We start from the raw sequence: 25,587 nt of genomic DNA on the forward strand, positions 1-25,587 counted from the left end.
GTGTGTTATGAAAATATACATATTACAGAAGTCATATGGCTTATGCTTTTCAGTTCCCCTCTAGCTCTGGAAGCAGGAAAATGTTAGAGAACACATGAAGTGCTCTCTCAATCTGGAAAACGTAGTATCACATAGGACTTCTAAAATGCAGCACAGTGCCCTAACAGCTCAAGAGGAAAAGGAAATAAGAAATTATTAGAAAATAAGAATATCCACAAAGAGTATGGGGAATGTCAGAACATACCAGTGCACCAGAACTGACTAAATTTTAAACACTGCTGGAGAACACAGAGAGAAAATGCAAGCTCAGGAATCTGTGAAAAGGAGGTTTATCAGAAGGGGTGGACATCCTGGAAATGCAGCTGGGCAGCTGCAGGCAGCTAGAAAGATAAGGCATCTTGAGGTATTAGGAATAAAAAAAGTGTAAGACACAACTAGACTAAAAAGAGCAGAAATATAAAACTGAACTAGAAAGACAGATGAGCATGTAGCAAAACCAGACTGCTTCATCTGACATCTTTGACGCATAATTATTTTCACAGACACAGAGCAGCCAATGATCTTACAGCATTCACGAGTACATGTTAAATTTAGAATTACTTTCTAACTGTTCCTCAGCAATGCAGCACACAGGAGATGGAAAGGCACACAAACACCCGATCTTTGCGTAAATGCACTGAAGTGTATTTTCACATAATAAAATATTAAACATTGCAAACCTGCTTCCTGTTTTGTCACATCCTCTCCAATATTTACCACACTGGCACGACATGGCAGTGATGGAGATCGCTGTTCTGTTTCACTATTCTCTGGAAGAAGAGAAAAGAAGCCATTTCAGCTATTTTATGTAATTTTCATCAAGCTCGAGGGAATGAAAGAATGCCATACAGACAACATTCTACTGGGTCTTTCAAAACCTTGTGCAAGGTGCGGATCATGTCTCAGTCATAGCTGCGATATGTATTGGCTGACATCAACCTATGTCACAAGTAGCTGAAAAAAGTCTGATCGTACATCCAGCCTCTGTGCAGATATTCTCTTCAAACATGCTGACTTTCAACATCTGGCACAAATACTTCAAGATGTGCACAGTGTAACATTAAGCTTTGCTAATCCCATCTTGTCAAGAGCAAAACTAATATTGGTCATTGCCTTCTGAACTTTGGACACACATATAGTTAATGCCCCATTAAGATTATTAATAACCTCTAGATATAGGCCACTTCTCTCATACCACAAGCTTGTGACAATACCATGCAAGAGTCAAAGGAATGAAGAGTTGCTTTTGCTCATTGTGGAGGGTATCTCTTTGCTTGTTCTTGAATGCAGCTCTCACCCTTGTGTACAACCAAACATTCACTGCCTTCTTACCATCTGAAGATTTGCAGCATCAAAGTCTTGAAGCAATTCAGCCAGAAATGCGATGAAGTACAGAGCTTTCAACACTCACTTTGAAAATGCAGCAAATAAAAAGCATTGTGTCTAAAAGATTGATCGAACTCTTATTAGACCAAATTCTCCCCTCACATACAGCAGCTTTGCCATCAGTAAGACCTACATAGAATTAATCTCACCCATTTTATTTCTAGTGAGAAGAAAAATGTTTCAAGTCAACTTTAAAGCAAAGACAGTTTTAATTACCTTTGGCTGTGCTACTGTCCATTGTTTGGAACAGTAAGTCCTTTTCAACAGCAGCACTTAAGTCCTCCTGGGGCTGAATATGATTTTCCTGCTTAAGCCCTCTTCTGATCAAAGTGAGACAAACTGTTTGTCCTGTGTGCCGCAACACATCAACTGCTTGCTGGTTAGTAAAACCCTGAAGATTTGTTCCATCCACCTGCAGGATTAAACAGTTTTTCAGCCCTCAAGACACCACCCAGAAAAAAAATAATAATAAATGTCCAGGGCAATACAATATCATGAGTTCTCAGCATCTGTTCATCTGAGCACAGAGGAAGCTCAAGGACATGGACAAAAACCTGCACAACTTAGTGACATTTGATACAGCAAATAATTCCAGAGCTAGATAAAAATCCAACACCATAGCAAAGTGTAGGGAGGTACTTTGGGTGCCCACCACAATGGAGCCACACAGATCAGCTCTGCAGGTGGAAGAAGACACAGCACATGCTGTGCGGGGCACGCTGCACAGCCTGCCTGTTTACTCCAGCTGTTTCCCACTTCCAAGGAGCAAACACTGGGTGAATAAAACAATATAGCTGTTGCCAGGAGAGCTGAGGAAGGGAAAGTGTGAAGATACACATCCATCTGTGGTATTAGGAAGAACTAGAGAGTAGCCATTGTGAGGCAAACAAACATATGACACAGTGAAGTCTACTACTGAATACTGTGAAGTCCAATTTCCCAATCACTGTTCCAGCCAGCCAGATGTTATCTCTGGTCCATCATTTTAAACAAGATTCTGGACTTTTCTGTTTTAAGTTAACACATTATCTCATTAATCCAGGTGTTTTTTTCTGGAAGTTCAAGACCTTAGCATTGCTCACTTTCATCCTACTGCCTCTAGTACACAACATTTTTTGCTCTCCTTCTCCCTGCAAACTCCACATTAACCTATTCTTTCCCTTTGTGCCCTTACCTTCTGAAATGCTTCTAACAATACTGTTTCAGTCTATCTATACAACACATATACTCCACTATTTTAATTACATTTCCACGAAGCATGACTCCCTCAATTTTTTTGCTGCCCTTCTCCGCAATTCTTCCTACTCTGGTGCTCTTCTAAATATACACTAAACAAAAGTGAGCTGGGGTTATTTAATTTTTTCTGCTACACTTAACCAAACCATGTTTTAAAAAATGTTTATTATTCTTTTGTCTGAGGTCACTCAAAACTTTTTCTCCTTCTGACTCAGCAGAAGCAGAAGAAATCAAACTGTGGAATAATAATTTTTGCCATTTGTATTCAGCATTTAAATCATTACAAAAACCATATATACTTCTACATACAAACATGGACACACATCTGTATTGGGAGGGAGACAGTAACTTTTTCTTAGTGCTACCTTCACACAAAAACACAGTTCCTGCATTTAAGACCTGCTTTTTTGCCACAGCACATCTTATGCATGAAAATATTTTCTTCTTTCTTTAAGCATAAAAAGCTTTAATGGCATGCTTTTAACAATCATTTTGGAAATAGCTACTTAATCTGAATCAAACTTTGAAACTTTCCCTTCCCTAAGCAGTCTCAAAGCTCCTACTGATAAAATATACAAATACAACAAAATTTTCTTAAGAAACACAAGTTACACACAAGTAGACAATGAGAAAGATAATTTTAAAAAAGGGACTCACTATCTCAACACTAATCCTAAATGTTTTAAAGAAGTACTACATGAACATTTCTTTATCACTTAAAAAACTGCAGTTTTGCAGACAAGTAATAAATTTTCTTTCTTTCTTTACTTACAACTATAATTTGATCTCCCACCCGAATTCTGCCATCCTGTTCAACAGCACTGCCTTTTGTAATGCTTTTCACAAAGATACCAGAAGGTTCTGGGATGAAAAAAACCAGAAAATTAAATTACTTAATTTATCAAGAAACAATTTAGATAATGTAACAATCTCCAACTAATGCCACCAGCCAAAGAGGAAAAAAAACCCCACAATCTCAAAGTAAAATAAGGAAAGAATCGTTCCAAATGTATCTGCTTTAAGTAAAACATATATTATTATTTCCCTAAAGCATGAGCCTGATTGTCAGCTTGCACTGGTCCAGTTTTCATTCAAAATCCTACAATTGAAAATGCCCAATTCTTGCTACAGAAGAATAATTATTCTAACATATTTTAATCTACATGTCAAAATGGACATTGACAAAAAACATGCCTCTGACTCTTGGTCAGACTTAAAATTGCAGAAAATTCAATTTGGTAAATTCTGTATTTTTTATGCACTTAGCAACTGCTTAAGTAATGCATGTTTGGATAACCAAATGCAGAAACTTATACGGAAGCAGGAGTACAACTTATATTTGAACCAGCTTTTAACTACAGCTGCATGTCAGTATTTGAGCCAAAAAAATAAATAAATAAAAGACAGAAAAGAAAAAAAATCCAAACAGCAAAACTGAACCATTGTAAACAGTTACTGATTTTGAATCAGAAGGAAAAGTCATCTAAATAAAATATTTACAGAAGAGACATTCTACAAAAAGAAATCTATTTCAGAAAAAACCTAATTGGAATTTGAAACAACTACAACAGCTCAGTAAACCGAAAATCTGTGGAGTGCACACTTTGCATAATACACATGAAATCAAGACAAATACTAGCATGAACTGGCACTACATCAGGTCTGAGTGTCACAGGCCTGTAACACCTGTATCAGAAATCTTAACAGAATCTACTTGCTCTCAAAAAATGTTCCAACTCTGTTAAATTAATACATTCAATGGGAAGAGAATCCTCGACAAAATTAATTTTAACAGCTGTGAGGATACGCCAGTGCCTTTGCAGACCTGAAACTCATCTTTTACTGGGCCTCAATCTGACAAAAGTTAGCAGGAAGCTAACTAAGGAAGCTAAATCTGTGTTTTGCTCTAATGATTATATTCAGCTTAGGAAGACTAATACCACAAATATATTTCAGTCACAACACTGACGATTCTATTCTGGTTTTTTGTTGTTTTGTTTCTTCTTAATTTGCTGTTTTCCCTGTTTTTGTGAATAATTAAATGGATGGTTCTACTAACTTCCAAGAGTTTTAATACCCTGTAACAACTGTGTGTTAACCTGACAAGTTGCTGTTTGTTGTTTATGAAAGATTCAGCTGCTGCTATTGTTGTCTAGTAGTTTAACGGCTGCTTCTCTGACAGCAAAGTTGTTCTTTACCTTAATGTTAAGCCACAAATTAAGTGAGATGCCCAACCACCTCCTAAGGCAAGAATATTTTCTAATGCTGTTACACGCAGCACAGTATTTTAAAATCCAAGATTGCTGATACTCCAATCAGTTAAAATTCACTCTGATGATCTATCACATTTAATCTACAATGTAATTTGATTTTTAATGATTCAACAAGAAATGGCTAAAGTGCGAATTTACACAAACTGTGACCAGGTCTCAGATTGTTAAAATTTAGTCCAGCTTTTCAAAGCCAACAAATTATGTCTAGAAACTAACAGTAACATGGGAAATACCTGTCAATACATTTTTCTAACAATATCTACACGGGTAAAAGCAAAACCAACAGCTCTCTGAGAAATTTTACAACTCATTTGACAACTCTCCCTTCCTAGCAGGTATTTGCTGAATGCCGCTACAGAGGCCTAGCAGAGATCTGGATCATTTTTTTGTGAAAAAAGCAGTGGGAATTACAAAGGAAAACCACAACTGTACATAAACATTTATGCATTTATTTATACACACTTTTTAAATTTACTGTAACAGCCCAGAAAGGAATAAAAATTTACTGTCTCCAGAAGCCACAAAAGAATTCTTTATCTGCAAGCAATACTGCACACATTGGTTACAAAATAATTAGTTTCTCCTAAAAGTACTAATAAAACTATTGTAAGAACCTTTTAAAATTGAAATTTAATTCAAAAAAGCTCATCCAGGAATGGCTCAATCTATTTTAGAATTGTTTTGCAAAAGCACACAAGTTTCAGCCAAAAGTGAATATAAAAAATGTATTACAATAGGCTGAAGTGGGATTTTATAACAAAATTTGTTGCTTGTAAACTGAATGTCCTTCTCACAAAATGTAAACAATGTCTTTTTATTTACAAACTTTAAAAGTATTTAAGATGGTGAAGGGTGTTTTTAGCGAGGCTTTATCAAAACTAGAAGTAGCTCTTTGATGAACATGCACTTCAGTACACAACAGGTTGTAGAGTAAACTGCAGGAGTCTGTAATTACCTGATGTTTTGTCTCCAATGTAACCAGCAATAGTTATTCCTAATCCCTGCGTGTTTTTTGTGAGTTCAACATTAAATTTCTCCCCATCTTCAACAGAAGCATCTGCCTAATAAGAAAAGCGTGATCAGAAAGATTTTTTTCTTTGAAGATCCACTGCATTCTTTGCTGTAATTGACATGTAAAACTACACACAAATGTATGAAAAAAATAAATACCAACTCCGCTTCGGCACTTCCTTGGAATTCAGCAGAGAAACTAGGCATGGGTAACATTCCTCACTGTAAAGCAGTGCAGGTCTCATGCCCTCCATGCCACACTGTCCCTTGGACACTGCCCTCTAACTTCTAAAATCATTACTTGCTGTCTAAAATTACTGGTAAATTTTTTATAAATCACACAATTAACTTACTGTACAGTGAGCTGCACAACTCATCTTTAAACACTAAAATATGAAGCTTGCTGCCCTTCTGGGACTTCCTCTGAATCAGCTTTAGACTGCTGTGTTATATAAAAGAAGAAAAAAGATTTTGTATTTTTTATTCTATTCTTCTTAATTCCTGTTCAATAATTAGAGCTTTTTTTTTCCTATGCATGTCAGGTTTAAAACACAGTAAGAGCTATTTCTACAAAGGCAATTATGTTTCTTGTTTTGAAAGACTTAAAAATTCTGTTTGAGAAAGCAGCAATTACACTTCCAGCTAGTTAAATAATGACAGTATTTGCTAACACCTATTGAACTCACCCTCTGAATTTCAATAACAAAGACATTTTTGGGTAATCAATCTACATATTTATTGTTAGTGAAAGCACAATAAATACTAAAATCCCGTTCAACAATATTGCTTTCATATTTAAAAAAAAAAAAAATCAACTTATGAAATTTAATTTCAACTTTCAAGAAAGTCTTTAGAAAAAAAAATATATTTCAGGTGTCTAAAACAGATGCTTATGCGCAACTTCTACAGCTGAAATATATCAGTATATGATTACATATACCAGGCTTCAATACAATTGTATTTACATGAAAGGAATATTTATGTATGTATGTAAAATGGGAATTCATAAATGTAGTACAAATCTATCAAGATCCTGCTATACTCCTTCTTCATTTTCTGCATGAGAAATAACAGCTTATTTTTTTTAAAGTGCCAAGGCAGTAACCAGGCAGATACTAAATAAATTCAGTTCGACCAACTGTGTATGTGCACATGCCAAAAAATAAACAACTTCAGGAGACCTATGGTACTGCTCACCAAAAGAGAATTTTACATCAGTTCTTTATCTGAACAATTCTACCCAAAACCAAAATGAATCACAAGCAAAATAAATTTCTACTGTTTTAACTACCTCTTTGTTTGTTAACACAGGATTATTTGGCCCCAGATGATGTCACTAAAAAACTGCTCCAATTTCTGTAACCTCATGAATTTTCAAAATGGACATGGTAAGAACTGCCTGTTTTGGAAAGCTATTCTGCTCTCATAAATAGCTTTAGGAGTACCATCTTGTATTTTTCAGGAAGAAACAGACAAACCAAGCTGTTTCCATCATCATCTTCCATCCAGAACCAAAGTAATAATGTTTGCAGCACCATTAACAGGGTGCTCCCTCCCAGAACAAGGTTTTGTGCCAGCAAAAGGAGTTTAAAAATAGCATGCCTTCTGCCAGGAAAGACGTACCAGGGATGAGGTATTGACAAGGACAGAAATTGAGAGGAAGGTAACAAAAAGGTCAGATTTTTCTACCTGGTGTCCTATATACCCTGGAGCATATAGTCTTCAGCATTGCATCATATAACCTTAAAAAGCAAATACTGAAGAAATATACATGGATGAAATTACCAAATTCAGTTTCTCTTTTCAGACTGCTGCTTTTCAGATAAAGAATACTTGGACTCCACTCCATACTGATCCCTTTATCTGAAATACAGCCAGGTTTTCATGCCTTTCAGACACAAAAGTAGCAGTCTGCCTCTCCTCTTAGATGCTCAGAAGATTCCATGTTACAATTAACCTTCTTTGCCTTATAGCCACAATAGGAGGGATGAATAAGTTTCTTTTCAACAGATACCACTACACAGACAGAAGCAAAATAACAGTAATCATGCAAAAATTGTAAAGGCTTTTTTATTTCCAAAGTGATCTATCTGAAATGTAATTTGCAACTGGGAAGAAAGTGGCTAGAAAATGACAGGAAAAAGTAAAACAAAAAAAAATTTGTAAAGCATAAATTCTTCTAGTTGCAGGCTCAAAAGCAGCCACCTTTTTCTCTCTCATTATTCTATGCTTTCACATTTAAATGTATCTGGTCATAACTCTGTGTTATAAAGCACTACTGTTCCTGGCTCTCATGGAACCAGGCTTTGCTGTTAACATGCAAATGACCTATTTCACAGAGGTTTTTGAGCTGACAGGACCAGGTAATATTTACAGCATTCTTAAGTGGCTAACAGTTATAGAGGAGGAACAGCAGAGAGGGTACAACCATCAGCAGGGGAATAAGGGTAGCAGCTGTCTGACATTTTTTGGAAGATGTCTAGCAAATGAGCAGTGCCAGATGATGTAGAGAAGAAGAAGCATCTTTGTGCTGGTTGGCATAGGGAGGAACTGTCTGATGGATGGTTGCATTGATAAGGAACTAAGAAATGTTCCTGGAGGGGTAAACAATTGGTGGACAGAGAAATACGATAGAGCCAGCCTGTTTTGTCTGAAGAAAAGACTGCATGGCCTCAACTTTTCCCAACATATTACTGAACAATCACAAGCAACCCAGAACCAAAAGTTACTCACTAGTCCTAAGCCTTGGTCTAAAAAGGCTTCAAGCATATAGTTCCTTGCATTGTGGACTCATGAAAATCTCCCAGATTATCAACTAAAAATACTGCTACTGGGAAAGAAAATCCTGGCTTTTGAGAACATAAGAACTAAAAACATTTGAATAGTTGTTAAAAGAAAAGGAAGTTTGAAGTAGAAATTTGCCATGAGTTAAGTTCACTGCTGCTTACCTGTTTCTCTGGTGTGGACACGGGCACTGGTGTACCTGGAGGGACTGCTGGTGGAGGTGGCTCATCAATAGGACCTCTTGCAATTACCAGTTTCACTCGATTTCCACACTGCCTCAGAACTTGTGCTACCTGCTCACTGCTCATTCCAGCCAGGTCTGTATCACCAATTTTTAAGATGTGGTCTCCACTACACAATCTCCCATGCTGGACAAAGCATAATGATGAAAAAAAAATCTATTTAAATCCTGCTATTTCTCTCACACACCATACAATTAGAAAAAGACCACATAGCTTCAGTCATTTCTAAGACACACGAACAAGGTGACATTTTTGGGTGCCAAGTCGATATCCTAAAAACATGGAGAAGTAAACTAGGTTGCCTAATGGTATACTAATTTTACTAGCAATTTCTCCAGAAATATCCAAGACAGTCTTTTTCAAGCCACATGCCTGGTCCAAGCTCCAGTAAGCACAGTGGAAAGAAGCAGATGCTCTTATCTGTAAGGGTAGAGCACATATGTGTTTGGTGTTACCCCAACCCCTAGATTACAACCACTATATTAATGAAAGAATTAGGAGCCTAAAGGCATCCAAGGCTGTTATACCTAACATGCATAATATCACAGGTTTGGAAATGTGATTTAGATCCTAATCCAGCTTTTACAGTCAAATGCACAGATTCCCTGCACTAAGCATGCCTTTACTGAGGATAAATTCCAACACTTGCTCTTCCTTCTTTACATTTAAGAGGAAAAAAGCTCCTACTACTTTGCATTATTAAAAAGTAAAGACTAACTTCACACCTTACTGCATGGTAAACAGAAGGATAGGTTGAATTTACCTGATCAGCCACTCCTCCTGGGAGAATAGTTTTAACAATCACTCCAGTTGACTTTCCTCCGACTATACCAAATCCCAAACCTGAGCCATCGTTCAGCAACTCAATGGTCTCTACATGTTGCCAGTGAACCTAAAAGGAATAAACATCAGTTAGTAAATTATTAAAGTAAGGACATACATATTAGAAAAAAAAAAAAAAAAAGCATGCATAGAAAAACAGGAGATGGGACAGGTTTGAAAGCAACATTTTTTCAAACAATGGAGGCCGTTCATAGACCATAGAGGCAATCACATGGAGAAAGGAGGGTATCAGAGGAATACTGGAAGAGCAGAGGCCTCTTCCATGTGCCAACAGCAAAAATTAAGCCAATAGTCTTTACTCCTGCACACAGAAGAATAATTCTGAAATTTCTCAAGCAAAAGTATTATGTTAGTGATTAAAAGAAATACTAAAAGTGCTACTGTTTCCAGATTGACTGCTCTGTATGCTTCTGATTAGTGGCACCCTTAAAGAGTCACAAATGACTGAACACCATAACCTACAGAAAACTAAGATAGGCCACTTCATCCCACAAGATATTATATGAGGCAGATACAAGGAAGAGAAAGTGAAGTTAGTATCCCCATGATTCTAAACTGTGTTCCCTACATCCAGATGTGCAAGCTTTCAAAAGTAAAGAAATGTAGCAGAGATGTTTTCTGGGAGTGCTACAGTGTGTCTCTACACATGGCAGTTCTCTTGTTGCTTTACTTGAGCCCCACAACTAACGGACAACACAGGAACAGAGAAGCACCCATCCAGCTGGTGGTGCAGATCAGACAGCAATGCCTCAAAAATTTCTATGTGCCCAAGCAGAAAGGAAAGAAAAAAAAATACTCTGTTTAATGCTATCTCAAAAAAAAAGCTTCATAAATTAAGGTAAACATGTTGTATTTGTACAACAAAGACAAATAGAAGAAAAACCTCAAGAACTGTGAAGGAAATTTATATATAACTTACCAAATAAATCTCAACATGCTACATGCAGTAAGCACATACATATCCAGAGTTGAATACAAAGATGTTTGTGGTATACTCACTGGGTTGGAATGGGCTGAAACTGTGCTAGCAGCAGATGGAGACCGGGAAACTACAGGACTGATGAGCTGAGGGAAAGTGCCCCTGGCCACAACTAGCTGGACATTATCTTTTGCTTTCTGTAGGATGCTGATAGCCTGTTGATGTGTAATTGTCTGATCAAGGGCTTGTCCATTAATAGCAAGTATTTGATCTGCTTCCTTCAGCTTTCCATCTCTGTCACACAAATGTAAACAGGGAAGCGGGACAACAAAATAAACAAACAAGAAAAATCAAAGAAGTGTTGCCTCAGAAATTACAATATTTTGACAATTTTCCAGTATTTTTAATAACCTGTTCTTTATTCCCTTCACTTTTTAATCTCTCCCTGCAGTTTTGCTGAAAGCAGCTGATGCAGCACCCTGGTGATCTCTTCCTTTGAAGCTAATCCCACTGCCACTCTCCCCAGGCTACCAGCCCCTAGCTAGCTTTCTTCTCCGTGTACCCCCATCCAAGACTAAGCATATTAGATCTCAGCTGCTCCCAACCATAGCCTGGGAACTTATTTTTATTCCTGACTTTGAGCCTCTTGCTTAACAGACCAAGTGCTCCACTTTGTTCAGTGCACCCATTCTGAATATTCATCAAGCCATGGAGTGGAACACACTTTCATCAGGATGTTACAGAAACAAATTTTATTTAGCACAAAAACAAGAAAAAAAAGAAAAAAAAAGAAAAAAAAAGAAGCAGAAGCAGAGAGAGAAACAGGAAGAAAATCATTAAACAGATCCCTTTTCAAGGAGAGGGAAGAAGTCCGGAACAAATTAGAAAGTAACTTCACTTTTTAACAAAGGAAGCAGTACTGTAAAATTACTTACTGAGCCTTTTCCCAGACCTATTTCAAAGGAAGTGCACGAAGCCTACATAAATTAATTACTGTCTGCCTCCTCCACTGCATCTGTAGCTTCTGCAACAAACTAGCAAAAACTCTGGAGTCTTGCCTTCAAAGTCCCAAAGTGGCAATGCCTTGAAAACAGAGGGCAGCAACAAAAACAAGGATCCCGATTACACCAACTATTTTGAGTACTGTCCTGGTTTGAGCCAGGATGAAGCCAATTTTCCTTTTACAGATTTTTTTTTTCCTTCAGTAAGCTTTCTACTGATAATGCTGGAATGTTTTTATTACTGCCCGGACTCCAACGCCACACCTTTACTCTGCCGCCTCAGACGCTATGGGGAGATCTATGACCCCCCCCGTAGGAGGCTGAGTTAGACAGACAGCAAAATTGGCCAGAGATATTCCATACATCTGCATAAGCTCAGAGGAAGGTCAGAGATCACAGAAGACAACTTCCTTCCTGCTTCTCCTTCCCTTCCCTTCCCTCCATGGCCAGCATCCAGGGAGGACTCCGTCCATCCATCACCATTGACCCCCAGGCTCGAGCTCTCCTGACCCTCATCACTGTGCTTTCTCCAGCAGCAGCTCCAGGATTCCTCGGGACTCTTTCCAGTTCAGGGGAGTGCTGTGGGAGTTGCTGGGGATGGGGGGAGGCGAGAGGTTTTTGCACATACCTGAACATATTTGTATATAATTGTATATATTTTCTTACATCATTGTTGTTTAATTAAAGCTGTGTAGTTCAGTTTTCAGTCCAGCAAAGTCTCTCTCTTTTTCTCTCTCTCCTTCCTTACCTGGGTGGGAGGGGGAGGAGATTGAGAGCATTGTTGTCAAACCTGAGTCAAACAGTGACAACAATTCATTGGCAACCAACCTGGGGCTCAGTTTTAAGCCCAGATTATAACTTTTCATTAATTGGGCGTGTTCAAAATTCCATCTCTGATGGGAGGAATTCCTCAGATAGCAATGGGCAACAGTTCTGCTGAATTTCCTGATGGATTGAAAACTGAACAGACACTTTCTACAATCAATCTACTGGACTTTTTTCCAAACACGTAATTGTACATGTGGTATGCAGCCAAGGGCATACTGCTCTTTGTAGCTGTTCTTGTGATTGTTTCATGGTTTATCAGAGCTGTAGCCATAATCAACAATATAATTACCAGCCTAGTGATCCTAGGGGCTATGATACTGATCTTTATGGGGGCACTGTATGTGAGGAAGAGGGGATCGAAAGCATTGTTGTCAATCCTGAGTCAAACTATCACAAGTTCCTACAATGCAGACGCCTTGGTACTCAACAGCATTCAGGGAAAGTGCTATTTAGCTTCAACCCATAGTATTTTGCTTGTGAATTTGAACTGGTTTTCAAAGTATTCACGAAGACCTAATTACTGCCAGGGCCTTCCTGATTTATGATCCCTGTAGCAGTTGTTGAATGTTTTTCTACCTAACAGTGAACTGCGCAGGGTCAGAGTAAAGATATGTCTCAAATCCATGGAGTAAGAGAAGTAAAAGGAAAGGGAAGGGAAGTAAAAGGGGAGAGGAAGGGGAATTTAGGCAAATTGAAAAATATTGTAATGACACACAGCATGTCATTTTATATAACTGATTTAACTCTGTAGGCCACACTCTTCCCTCTGTTAAAAGGACAGTGTTCAAACCACAAAAAATCGGAAAATTTCTGCTTACAGTGCTGAGATGACTCAGCTGCCCCACAAAACATACAGACTACACCACAAAGCATCTCTGACCAGGATCTTGATCAGCAAATCCACACATAGTGATAACAACCCACCAGTCTGCAGTGAACCATTGCTGCTGCCATTCACCACTGAGTTTCTTTGTTCCCCCAGCTGCTTCACAGAAGAAATCCATCTCTTTCAACACTGCTTTCAAAATCAGGATTAAAGTCTTAAGCATAATTTCAGCAAATTCTTTTTATGGCTGGTTCCTTGTAACCTCACGTGAATACCTCTTTTTAAGAGTCAAACAACTTTAGGTCAAACCCTACTTGACTTAAAAGCTAGGTCTCACTTCGGCTCAGTGGAACCCTACCTAACAAACAGTCCTGCTAGTTACAAACTGATTTTTTTGCACCAAATTGTTTTCAGCGCATTCCAAGATGGCAAAATTTGCATTTCAGCTTTAAAAGTCATGACACACACAGGCCATTTCAGAATTTTTCCCTGTTGGAAGGCAGATATTCTGAATAAACCACAGAGAAACTACATTTGTAGTTTCTGGAAATTGAGAACAGATCCTATGCTGTCCTGTTCCAACATTACATAAATTCTAGTGAAGTGCAATTTTAAAACTATTATGATGTATGGCTTAGAATATCAAAGAAACGTGCTCTTGCATCACAAAACAAAAAACAAACAGCAATAATGCTAACACTTGATACATCAAAATATTCCAGTAGGAATCTTACCTATGTGCCACACTTCCCTCCTGGATTTCCTGCACAAATATTCCTAGTTCTCCTCTGTTTTCACTCTTGAGTCCCACAACGCTGAAGCCCAGACCACCACTTAAGGGTTTAATAAGTTCAATGGTCTCAACAAGACGACCCTGTTTAATAGAAAAAAAAGGGTAAAAATGTTTAAAATGTTGAAAAGCAACATCAATAACTGTGGTAAACATCTTGAAAATCAGTTTCTAATTTGACAGCTACAGCTGGACAAAGCTTCACCAGTTACATAGCTGTTCAGTTCAAATTTCTCACTATTATACAGAAAATTTTCAACTTTGAAACATTAGAGAAATAAAGGTTACTTCAGCCCAGAAGAAGAAATCAGGAAAAAACAGCTAAATACACTAATTTTAGGCTTAGTAGTGACTAAACTAGGATATGTATGTCTATAAAATTGTAGAGGACACAGGCCAACTCTCAAGCAGAACTAGAAAACAATGGCAAATTTCAGAAAGAGAGAAAAAAGTAGGACTGTGCAAAACGCTTTCCAGGACAACAGCAAAACACTTCCCCTATTTGACTCTAGTACAGGTTAATTAGAAAAATGCTAGAATATATGCCTGGCCACATTCTTAGCTTCAGCCACTGAAGGGACTTGTACATCATTTCTGCCTATCACAGAAAGGCACTAAGATTACAGAGCAATGCATAGCAAGGCCAAAAAGGAATTTTCCATCTTATTTCCAAGCAAGTCACAGAACTAGCTTTCACTAGTTATGCGTAGAAGAGCATGCCCTGACGAAGCATCTCCCTCACACACAGAGTGGCAGCCCTACCATGAGCGCAGAAAGATCATGACAATCTGTGAGATGCACAGTGCCCAGCTAAGGACAGTAACTTAGCAGTGACTATGTCAAAGCTAGTTTTCCAACTGTTTTCTCATTTACCAACTGTTCCTCAAATTAAAACGTTATTTTTGTTTTATATAGCAAGTGAGCTATGTTTTTCTTAATAACTCAATTGCTTTTAAAAAAATATAGACATTTTTTAATTTTTCAAATAATCAGTGATCCATACTTTGCGGTTACCAGATAACATACTTACCTGGGACATATTTCTGATCAGCTGCTCAAAGTCATCACTAGGAGACTTCTCATTAATTTGAGGAGTAATGGATCTCACCGATGCTTCCAGCACATTAGCTGGGCTGCCATTCTGCTGAGCCAACAAGTATGACTCATTATGGGGCAAGGATCCCATGTTCATACTATGATGGAGAAGCTGGGGGAATTCACCAGCGGAATGTATGGAAGGTGTAATATTTACCTGTAAAAGATCGACAGGAACATAGATTTATAGACACAATAGAAATCTCCTCCTTAACAAAGAGCATTACGATAGGCCAACTGCATGTTAAAAATATCTGAAATACCAAATTGCGATTTTAAAGACATTTTAAAAATAAAAAAATATTTAATATTCATAATCAATGTAAAGCTGTAAGTACCTGCTCAGAACACAAAAGAAATTTATTAAAATAATCTGAAATTATTTTATAAAAACTACCTAAACTTCTAATCACAGAATCTTCGGGGTTGGAAGTGACCTCAAAAGATCATCTTGTCCAACCCCCGTGCCAGAGCAAGATCACCTAGAGCACATCACACAGGAACATGTCCAGGCGGGTTTTCAGTGTCTCCAGAGGAGACTCCACAACCTCTCTGGGCAGCCTGTTCCAGTGCTCTGTCACTCTCACAGTAAAGAAATTTTTACGTGGAACCTCCTATGTTCCAGCTTGCACGCATTGCCCCTTGTCCTATCACTAGACATCACTGAAAAAAGCCTGGCTCTGTCCTCCTGACACTCGCCCTTAACACATTTGTAAACATTGATGAGGTCACCCCTCAGTCTCCTCTCCTCCAAGCTAAAGAGACCCAGCTCCCTCAGCCTTTTCTCATAAGGGAGATGTTCCACTCCCTCCACCATCTCTGTGGCTCTGCACTGGACTCTTTATGTCCTTCTGGAACTGAGGGGCCCAGAACTGGACACAATACTCCAGATGAGGCATCAGCAAGGCAGAATAGAGGGGGAGGAGAACCTCTCTTGACCTACTAACCACACCCTTTCTAATACACCCCAGGATGCCATTGGCCTTCTTGGCCACAAGGGCACATTGCTGGCTCACGGTCATCCTCCTGTTTACCAGGACCCCCAGGTCCCTTTCTCCTACACTGCTCTCTAGCAGGTCAGCCCCCAACCCTTACTGGTATGTGGTGTTGCTCTTCCCCAGATGCAAGACTCTACACTTGCCCTTGTTGAATTTCATCAAGTTTCTCCCTGCCCAACTCTCCAGCCTGTCCAGGTCTCCCTGAATGGCAGCATAGCCTTCTGGTGTGTCAGCCACACCTCTCAGTTTAGTGTCATCAGCAAACTTGCTGAGCACACTCTGCTCCCTTATCCAGGTCGTGGACGAAAATACTGTACAGTACTGGTCCCATTACCAACTCTGGAGGGACTCCACTCGTCACAGACCTCTAACTAGATTCTGTCCCATTGACCATAACTCTCTTGATTTCTTACTTTCATGGCTGGTGTTTGGAGAATGGAGATGCCATTTTATAAAAATGTATAGAGCTCGGGTGAACCCTCCTTTGGCTGTTGCCCCACCTGCTTGCTGCCTGTCAGCAGGCACTGTTGCACTCCACATCCATCTGCTTCATACTTGCCTGGCACACGAACCACAACATAGGACCACAATATTGTAGCCTCAAATACTTTTCATAGTTTTACAGAGCAAATTTTTTTAGCATTCTGCATCACAATACAAAAGATTCCCCTTCCTTGAAATCTTATTTTTAAACTTCAAGTATCAACAAAATACATCAAAACTGTAAATGTATTCTAAAACGTCCACTGTGCCAGTCTCAACTATTTAAGCAGGCTACTTCCATTAGGTTTACCATATCATTATACCAAAATCTGGTCATTAAAAGGTGAGTACCATTCCACATCATACAATTCCTTATCTGGGTGCTTTAGGAAAATACACTAGAAAAAATGCCATTTGTTGAATATCTTATGTGCCTAGAAGAGCCTCAAGCGACAGAGAAAATACAAGACAGCACTGGAAAGTCCTCAACAGAATTTTGCATGCTATGACTTCAAAAAACTGGAATGCTTGGGTATTTAGAATTCAGTGATTTTCCATCACACAGTGATTACAGTCTGTCGCCTACATTTGTGAGGAATCTCTTGCACTATGTTTCAAATAAATCACAATGCTTAAAATGTAAATGCATGCTCTTTAACCACAGTCATTTTAACAAGGCTGCAAGGCACAGGTACATAAGCCTTGTTTCACAGTTCATGACATGTAACAACACCCAGAGACATGATCAAATTCTGCTTTTACCTGAAAGCAAAAGTCCCCCTTAGACTATATACATTATTTGAAACTAATGAAGTCTATGACATACTGTGTTTCTTATCTGCATTAATCCATAAAATAGATTCACTTTCCTGACATCATCCATTTCAATGTGTAAAAATGTATCACTGAGCTAAGTCAACTGATGTGCTTCATTTCTAGTTCTCCTCCACCTTCAAATCTTCTTACACATCCCACTGTCATGCACCTTCCTACAAAAAACTGTCATGGGTCAAATTATTATTTTTAAGAGTATCTAATACTATTGTCATTAGCCAGTCTTGCACTGCTTTATTTTAAAAACGTTTTTTACACTTCCACAGCAAGATAAAGCAGCCTAAAAGTATATGAGGTGCAAACTAAAACTATTTCTCATGTGCACTCAAAGGCCACAGTATATGCTTATATATCCTTTAAAAAGAAAGAGCAAAGCAGGCAAAAAAAAAGGACAGAAACAGTACTTTAAGCCACAGAAACTGACTGTAGCTGAGGAACTGCTACTGTGCCTACCCCACTGTCTATTTCTCTTCCATCTTCCTTGATGAATTTCACTTCTAAGTTTTTTCTGTGTTACCATATGATGTGCAGACTGCTGCCACAGAAACAATCCCTGTCTGTGAAACCTCACTCTGGATAAAAAGTCAATGTCTTTTCTGCACCTGGAGCACTCCTTTAAACAGAAATGTACAGGGAGTAAGTTGCAACACTGGAAAGATCATGCAATGCACAAAAAATTAGAATAAGCAAGCCACAATAATCCTAAAATATTACATTTTTAATACAGTATGCATTATACAAATAGTGTTTACATCATTGTATTATTTTTCTCTAATCTACAATTGAACCTGTATGCACCAAGCAGAATAAGTAAAGGGTTACCGAGTATGAAACGTTGCCCTTAGTATGAAATTAATTATATGCCTTCTCTGAATCTAAAATCCTTGTACCACTCAATACAGCACAACCTGAAGTATGCAGAGGAGCTCTGCACCCACTATGTTCTCTGTATGTTCTCCTACTACTGCTTAACAGAGGATTCCTTTAGGCATCTCATTTCACTGTAAGTTCAAACAGCATGCTAACCATTACAGACACACTGACCTCCACCTGAATGTGTGCCCAGTATCACTATTTTCTTCTCTAGGTAAGTTTGAAGGAGGTCCTCTGGTAGAAAACTCATAGATTCCCATGCTAAAACAGAAGTAGCACCTGGCCAATTAATGTATTAGTTTTATAGATCATATGCTTTCATAAAGAAAATCCTGTTCAAACCAGCAATATAGTGCCCTCCTTCTCAGTCTGACATTTTATCCCTTCTGCATACCTGCATGAGCTGGGATATCACCGCAAACCTAAAGGAACTGGCTGACCTCTCACATTCCTTCTGCCTTCCAAACCAGGAGATGGCATCTGTTCATGCTTTTCTAAGACAATTTCTAGAACTAATTATTAACTGCATTACTCTGAAGACTGGATTGTTTTTATTTGCATGATGGTTGAAATACCACTGAAAAGAACTGTTGCACACTACAAATAGCAAAAAGACCCCACAGTTTAACTAGAACTTTAAAAAGCTTCACCTCAAATCTCCAGTACAACTGTGATTACAGCACAGCTACAATGCAGTATCAAACACCACCTCTTCAATAACAACTGATAGCAACACCTCATCTTCATCACTCGTTTTTTTAAACAAACACAGCTTTGTTAAATGGAGGATGCGCTTAACGCAGGAAACCTATCTCACACAAAGTGGCTTCTGACTTGTGAAACTCCACGACCAAAAACAAATCTCTACGAAAAAAAAGTCAAACTGTTAATAGAGTAAAATTTGCTCTATATGGGCATTCAAAAAGAGATTTCAAAACATCTCCTTTCCTGAAAAACCTACAAACTTAACTATTTAAAAACATTTCTGGTTTATAAGTATAATGGTCCTAAAGGAAGATGCTTAGAATCCCTAGACAAACTGAGACAACCACTCCCTTCACTGTTACCCCTGAAATACGGGCATATAACATGTAAAAGTTGAGAAAAACTTGTGTATATTCCTGCTAGCCACAGAAGTGCAGGTCATTCCAGGGGGAGCAATAAACTATAAGTAGAAATCTCAGAAAACTGACGCTCTTGCGGTTGCGTGAAATATTTTGTGTAATGTAGAAATTGCACTACTTTGTAGTAATAAAATCCCCATCATTCCATCAAGAAGTAGCTTTATAGCTCAATGATTGTGTAAGTACCATATGAAAGACTATTGCTTTGTTTTTTAATTTGGCTTATGCTCATTTTCCTTACTGGCTTTTTCATTGCTGTAACATCTGCAACGTGGACATAATTTGGTATAAGACAAAAAGAAAAATTCACAAGTACCACCAAATATGATAAAACTTAGGTTACAGTTCCATAGTTAGACACTAAGTGCAATCAAACAGTGCTTATGTGCAGTTATTCAAAGTACTTTCCTAACAAAAAAAAGGAGCTACCCAAGCCAATGTAATCAGCATTGCCAGGTCTCAACTTGGACAAGAACAAATTCTTGGCATCCCTGCCCTCAAGCCATTGAGATCCCTAGCAGCACAGGGCAGTACTACAGCCGACTCCAGGCCTCCCAAGTACCAAAAAATGTTGGCTGCAACAGCAAACTGCACTGGAAGGGACACAAGAGTAAGGCCTGCGGGAAGGTGGCAGTGAGGACAGCGCTGGCAGGCAGCCTGTCCTGCCAGCTGCTCCCCACAGGCACGCTGTCTGTGCTCCAGAGAAAGCCCCAGGCTCCCCAGGAAGAGGCACTGGCACCTGCACTTGCTTCAGCACTGCTGACTGCTCCTTTCTTTCTCTCCCCTCAGGGCGGGTTGAACGAGATCCCAAATTAGCATTTCTTGTAAGCATTATGTTTCAAAACACAAAGCAAACACCCGTTGTTGTAGAAAGGGATTCAAGACAGGAACTAACTAGTTGTTCAAACCATAAAGTTAAGCATCTGTTCAAAGGCAATACGAAAACACGGTTCCCTCACTCCTTCCCTAAATCCACTCTAGCACTGACATCCAACTATCCTGTGCAACACAGGACATGCTGCACTGCAGAGGACTCCTCACCACCACTGCACTGTGAAGGAAAAGCTATGGTCAAAATCACAAGCAAAAAAAATCTAAGGAATGCAGCCCAGCCAAGGGAAAAGTATTCTGTTCTGGCAGAGCCCTGTGTTGAGTGGAAGGAGAAAGGGAGGAGGAGGTATAAAAGAGACAAAAAGCAGAGAAAGAGAAGCAGGAGAGGACTGCCACTACAGCCTGAGTATTTTCTTTAATATATTTTGAAAAAAATATTACTGAAATGTTTAAAATGTCACAGTTTCGATTTTTCTTCTCCATCCCTCCTTTATCTGCAAGCAATGAGACTTCTCTTCAGCATGAGAAAACAAGCAATGACTGAAAAATAAGGATGCAAAGAGGCAGAAAAGAATTTGATTCCTCCAGTGCAGTTCAAGAGAAGAGACTAGTGAAGTCAGGACAATAGTAATTGTTAAAAAAAACTTCCCCTTTCTGTCCTTTGACTTTTCCCATTCAATTTCCTCACTTCTCAAGGACAGATCTGCCATACAAACAAATCCTGCTTGATCATTTAAGAAAAAAAACTTTAAAGCATTTAGCAATAAGCACCAAAGCATGATCTGCTGACGTCAGCATCATGCCTCACCAACATCCAGAGGAAGCAACATACCACTCAGTGCACATCACTTGCAGGTAAGACAAATGTAAACTCAAGAGCCTCTTCTAACCACACATAAACAATGAAAGGGATCAATTTCCAGTTTCCACAGAAGTTTTAAATAAATGGGACAGCAGATCTGAAACACCTCCATGTATGCAAAACCACACTTCTTCAGATCTTATTTTGGTGCTTAAAAGACCACTTATCTGCAGGAAAATAATAAAAGGAAGTCTACTATTTTACACCACAGGAAATGGGAGTAATTCTCATTGGAATGCAAGGAATATTTGTCTGCTAGAACCGTATATTTGCCTCTTTATTTTTTGCTAGGAAAACATGACAGATGTTTACAAGATTTGCCAGCTCATTTTCCAGACTCACTGCATAAACAGAAGACTGGATTCTCACTATCATCTGAGCGGCTTCCAGCCACAGTGCCTCCAGACTGGTGCAGTTGATATGCCAGAGGGACGGGATGCCATCCAGAAGGACCTGAACAAGCTAGAGAAGTGGCCCCAGGTGAACCTCAGAAGGTTCAACAAGGCCAAGTGCAGGGTCCTACACCTCGGCCAAGGTAACCCAAGATATGAACACAGGCTGGGGGAGGTCACACTTGAGAGCAGCCCTGCGGAAAAAGACGTTGGGGTACTAGTGGATCAAAAGCTGGACATGAGCTCCCAGTGTGCAGTTGCAGCCCAGAAGGCCAACTCCATCCTTGGCTGTATCAGAAGTGTGGTAAGCAGAGGGAGAGAGGTGATTCTGCCCCTCTAGTCTGCCTGGTGAGACTAGAATACTGTGTCCAGCTCTGGTGCTCCCAGCACAAGAAAGATGTGGACCTGTTGGAATGTGTCCACAGAAGGGCCACAAAAATGATCCGAGGGGTGGAGCACCTCTCTTATGACGACAGGCTGAGGGAGTTGGGGTTGTTCAGTCTGAGAAAGGGAGGGCTCCAGGGGACCTCACAGTGGCCTTCCAGTACCTGAAGGGAGCCTACAGGAAAGCCGGGAAGGGTCTTTTCACAGGGGCTTGCAGTGAGGGGACAAGGGGTAATGGTTTTAAGCTGAAAGAAGAGAGATTTAGGTTAGAGATCAGGCTTAAATTCTTCAGTGTAAGGGTAGTGAGACACTGGAACAGACTGCCCAGAGATGTTGCAGGGGCTCCAGCCCTGGAGGTGTTCAAGGGCAGGTTGGATGGTGCTCTGAGCAGCCTGTTCTAGTGGTAGGTGTCCTGCCCATGCAGAGGAGCTGTAACTCAGTGATCTTTAAGGTCTCTTCCAACTCCAAAAATTCAGTGATTCTGAAAAAACGCATGAACCAATTAAAAACACATGAGCAATTTAACACACTGTCACACTTCACCTTGAGAAGAAACAGAACGCCATTCAACTTTCAGTGCAGCTCACTGTGAAGCATCATAAAAATTTAGCCATCTTAGTCTCGAGTAGGTAACTGCAACACCTAGCCACTGTACAGCTCAGTACCATTCATCATGACTCAAACACAGTTCTGACTTAAGTGCTTGGGAAACAACTTACCTGCTTCCTCAGTCTGGCACAGTTCAGCCAAGAAGCCTGGCCACTATTCACCTGCCCTGCAGTTTTCACCAACCTGTAGTTTAAGAGTTTTAAGAGCACAGCATCTTCCTAGCTATAAAAATAATACTGAAGTGTGTTCTTGAACAAAACCAAGCCTTTGAAAATGCCAAGGAATACATCTTCTTAACATGTCTGCCTACTTCATTATTTTATTCTTTGTCCTGTTTCAGTATTCTTTATAAACACTTGAACAAAGCTAAGAAGAGCCAGACAATCTCATGTTGTATTACAGGGAAGACATACTCCCATAAGAAAATATAGGACATTTTTTGAAGAGCTGACTGCAATCTAAGAATAACTAAAAGCCCGTATTTCCATGTGCAAGTGTTCATGAAAGCACATGTCAAGAAGAGAATTCACATCCAAGTATCTTCCCCTGACAATTAGACTTGGTATGTACCATGAAATCTGTACAGGCCATTAAAGCAGCTGCATGGATAAACCTGCAGGGTTAGGGTAGAAAGTAAAATTATTACTTGCTTTTTAAAAAATACACATCTAAAATTATCCATCTGTAGTATCAGTTTCTTCATTTTATCAACTTAGGTGAATGTATTTAAAAAGAGAAGCATCCTATATCTTCACAGCTAATGTCTGGAAGTGAAAATTTAAATTGCCTTTTCACCAAATTGCCATTCTAACTACATGTTCCCAGAGTCATTACCATATAATTTCTGCACGTCACTGTTAAATTCTTGTTCTCAAACAGCTTAGCAAACAAACTCTAAGAATAGCTTTCCTTCCTAGATTTTTTTCAGTCACGCCAGTCTCTAAATTCCAAACCTGCAAAATTTGAAAAGCAGAGTCCTGCATGGCACTGTAGACACCATTACAACTTACATCTGGTGTGTGCAAAATAGCGTCCACATGATCCGTAAGAAGCAATACAGAGCAAGATAGTACTCTTCTGCCACAGTTATAGTGGCATCAAGATCATGAGAGCTCCTGACCAGCGGCAATCCAGAGAACAAATGCAGCTCCATTTTGATGCTATGGTCAGAGTTCAGGGGCTGCATCCTGGCATTTCTGCCACTTCGGCATTTCTGCATGCCAGCTACAGAGCTGTCCATCTTGCAGGGGTCAACAGAACAACTATTTGCAAAGCTAGAATCACAGCTTAGTCCTAATTCACTTACTGAACTACTTCTAATATTCTTCCAAGTTCTTATCCTGCTGACAAAGTAATTAAAATATTATAACAAATAATTAAGTTGATATAGCTGAGTTGCTGTTCCTTATCTCTCATCCTCGTTGAAGAGATGGCAGAAAAGTAATACTTTTATTTAAAACCCTAAGCAAGGAAAAAGGAGGTGGAAGCTCTTGCGTCTCTTTGATCTTTCGTTCTTATACAAAAAACACAGATCTTTATTTCAGTATGTAGTCAACATTACACACCTTCCTTTAGTCTTACTTTAGCAGGGTGAGACACAAGACAGCAGTAAAAGGCTCCTAAGAAAAAAATCCTGAAAGTTCATAAATCACATGCTCCTTTTAAAGGATAGAGACAGAAGGCCTTATGTTACCATTCCACCCAGTATCACCATTTCCCCACTGTGCCATCGTAAGTAACAAGCATATACATAAAAAATGCATCCACAAACTATGGGTTTCAACAAAGCTCAGAAAAATCAAATGATACATGCCCCTCAGTTCTCTGAAGCTTTGGATTGCCATTTAATTTAGGTTATTCCATTTCACTATTCAATATGCAGAGACACACGCATTTTTCACTGTCTTACCAATTTTTCTTTTGTGTCTGGGAAGCTGCTTCTCCTACCTGATCTCTTAGTTGTTGAACAGAGGTCTGAAGGTTGAGAATTTGGTTAAAGAGAGGACTCTGTAGCACTGACTTTAACAAGCTCAGTTTCTCCTCATTTGCAATGTCACCTCGATCCCGAAGTTTTGCCTGTAAGCGCTCCATGGCCTGGAGGGCCCGATGTGTATCTGAAGGGGTAACAATTCCTAGTCAATAGCAGTTTAGAAATAGCCACATACAAGCAGGTAACAGGTTTAAATGTGTCCCTCCCTACTGCTCAAACTACAGAGGACTTAACTGGTTCAGTTCTGAACAAAAATCATAGCCCAAACATGTCTAATGAATCTGGAAGTCAGAGGCAGAGTTCAAAACAGAAGCCAGCAAAAATTACATTTTTGTCCAGCAAGAACTGGGTTACAGAAGTGAAAGGGCCTTCATTAAAATTCAGTTTCAGGAACTGTGGCTAGAGACAGCTATAAATAACTAATTACAAACACATGCCTAGTAGAAAACATTTGACTTTTTCATACAAACTCTTTTAAATCTAGTAAACATTAAAACAATGAAATCAAGACAACACGCTAAAAATAAAATACGCTAAACAGATTACAGCATACCTTTTGTTTCAAATACAAAAACTCAAATACATCATGCATTTCTAAGCACAGTAGGTATTTTTTACAAAATGTCTCTTATCACTATATATCGTCTTAAATCTATCATGCACAGTTGATTTGGCCACAAAAACAGAGTAACACAAATTTAAAAATACTACCAATTGTTTCCAACATGTTTTCTGGTTCTCAGCTTCTATTCCAGTAATAGTAAGAGGCAGCAAATACAGTCTTCCCCTGAAAAATAAGAAAGGGAAAAGGGTCACATTTATAGAAGCACTAAGCTCTGAAGGAGAAGGAAAAAGTTTTATGAAAACAAGAAACAGCCCTGCAAAATAAGAATCCACAAAAAACATACACCCTTGGATAACTAAAGTAATCTCA

At 39.0% G+C, this 25,587-nt stretch overlaps 1 protein-coding gene across 1 annotated transcript in view; it reads right to left on the reverse strand.

The window, feature by feature from the left end:
* The window catches only part of MPDZ (multiple PDZ domain protein), an 87,390-nt gene extending 62,010 nt beyond the window's left edge, over window positions 1-25,380 (reverse strand). Inside the window, exons 1-11 of the mRNA XM_010001919.1 lie at window positions 25,365-25,380; window positions 24,611-24,777; window positions 15,209-15,430; window positions 14,123-14,262; window positions 10,814-11,027; window positions 9,735-9,863; window positions 8,894-9,097; window positions 5,890-5,995; window positions 3,434-3,522; window positions 1,642-1,837; window positions 720-809 (exon numbers count right to left, since the gene is read on the reverse strand). Coding sequence (XP_010000221.1) covers window positions 720-809; window positions 1,642-1,837; window positions 3,434-3,522; window positions 5,890-5,995; window positions 8,894-9,097; window positions 9,735-9,863; window positions 10,814-11,027; window positions 14,123-14,262; window positions 15,209-15,430; window positions 24,611-24,777; window positions 25,365-25,380 — 1,573 coding nt within the window. The remainder of the gene's footprint in view (window positions 1-719; window positions 810-1,641; window positions 1,838-3,433; window positions 3,523-5,889; window positions 5,996-8,893; window positions 9,098-9,734; window positions 9,864-10,813; window positions 11,028-14,122; window positions 14,263-15,208; window positions 15,431-24,610; window positions 24,778-25,364) is intronic.
* Between the last annotated feature and the right edge of the window lie 207 nt (window positions 25,381-25,587).

Source organism: Chaetura pelagica, unplaced genomic scaffold (genome assembly GCF_000747805.2).
Source record: "Chaetura pelagica isolate M959 unplaced genomic scaffold, ChaPel_1.0 scaffold345, whole genome shotgun sequence".
In the NCBI taxonomy this organism is placed as follows: domain Eukaryota; kingdom Metazoa; phylum Chordata; class Aves; order Apodiformes; family Apodidae; genus Chaetura; species Chaetura pelagica.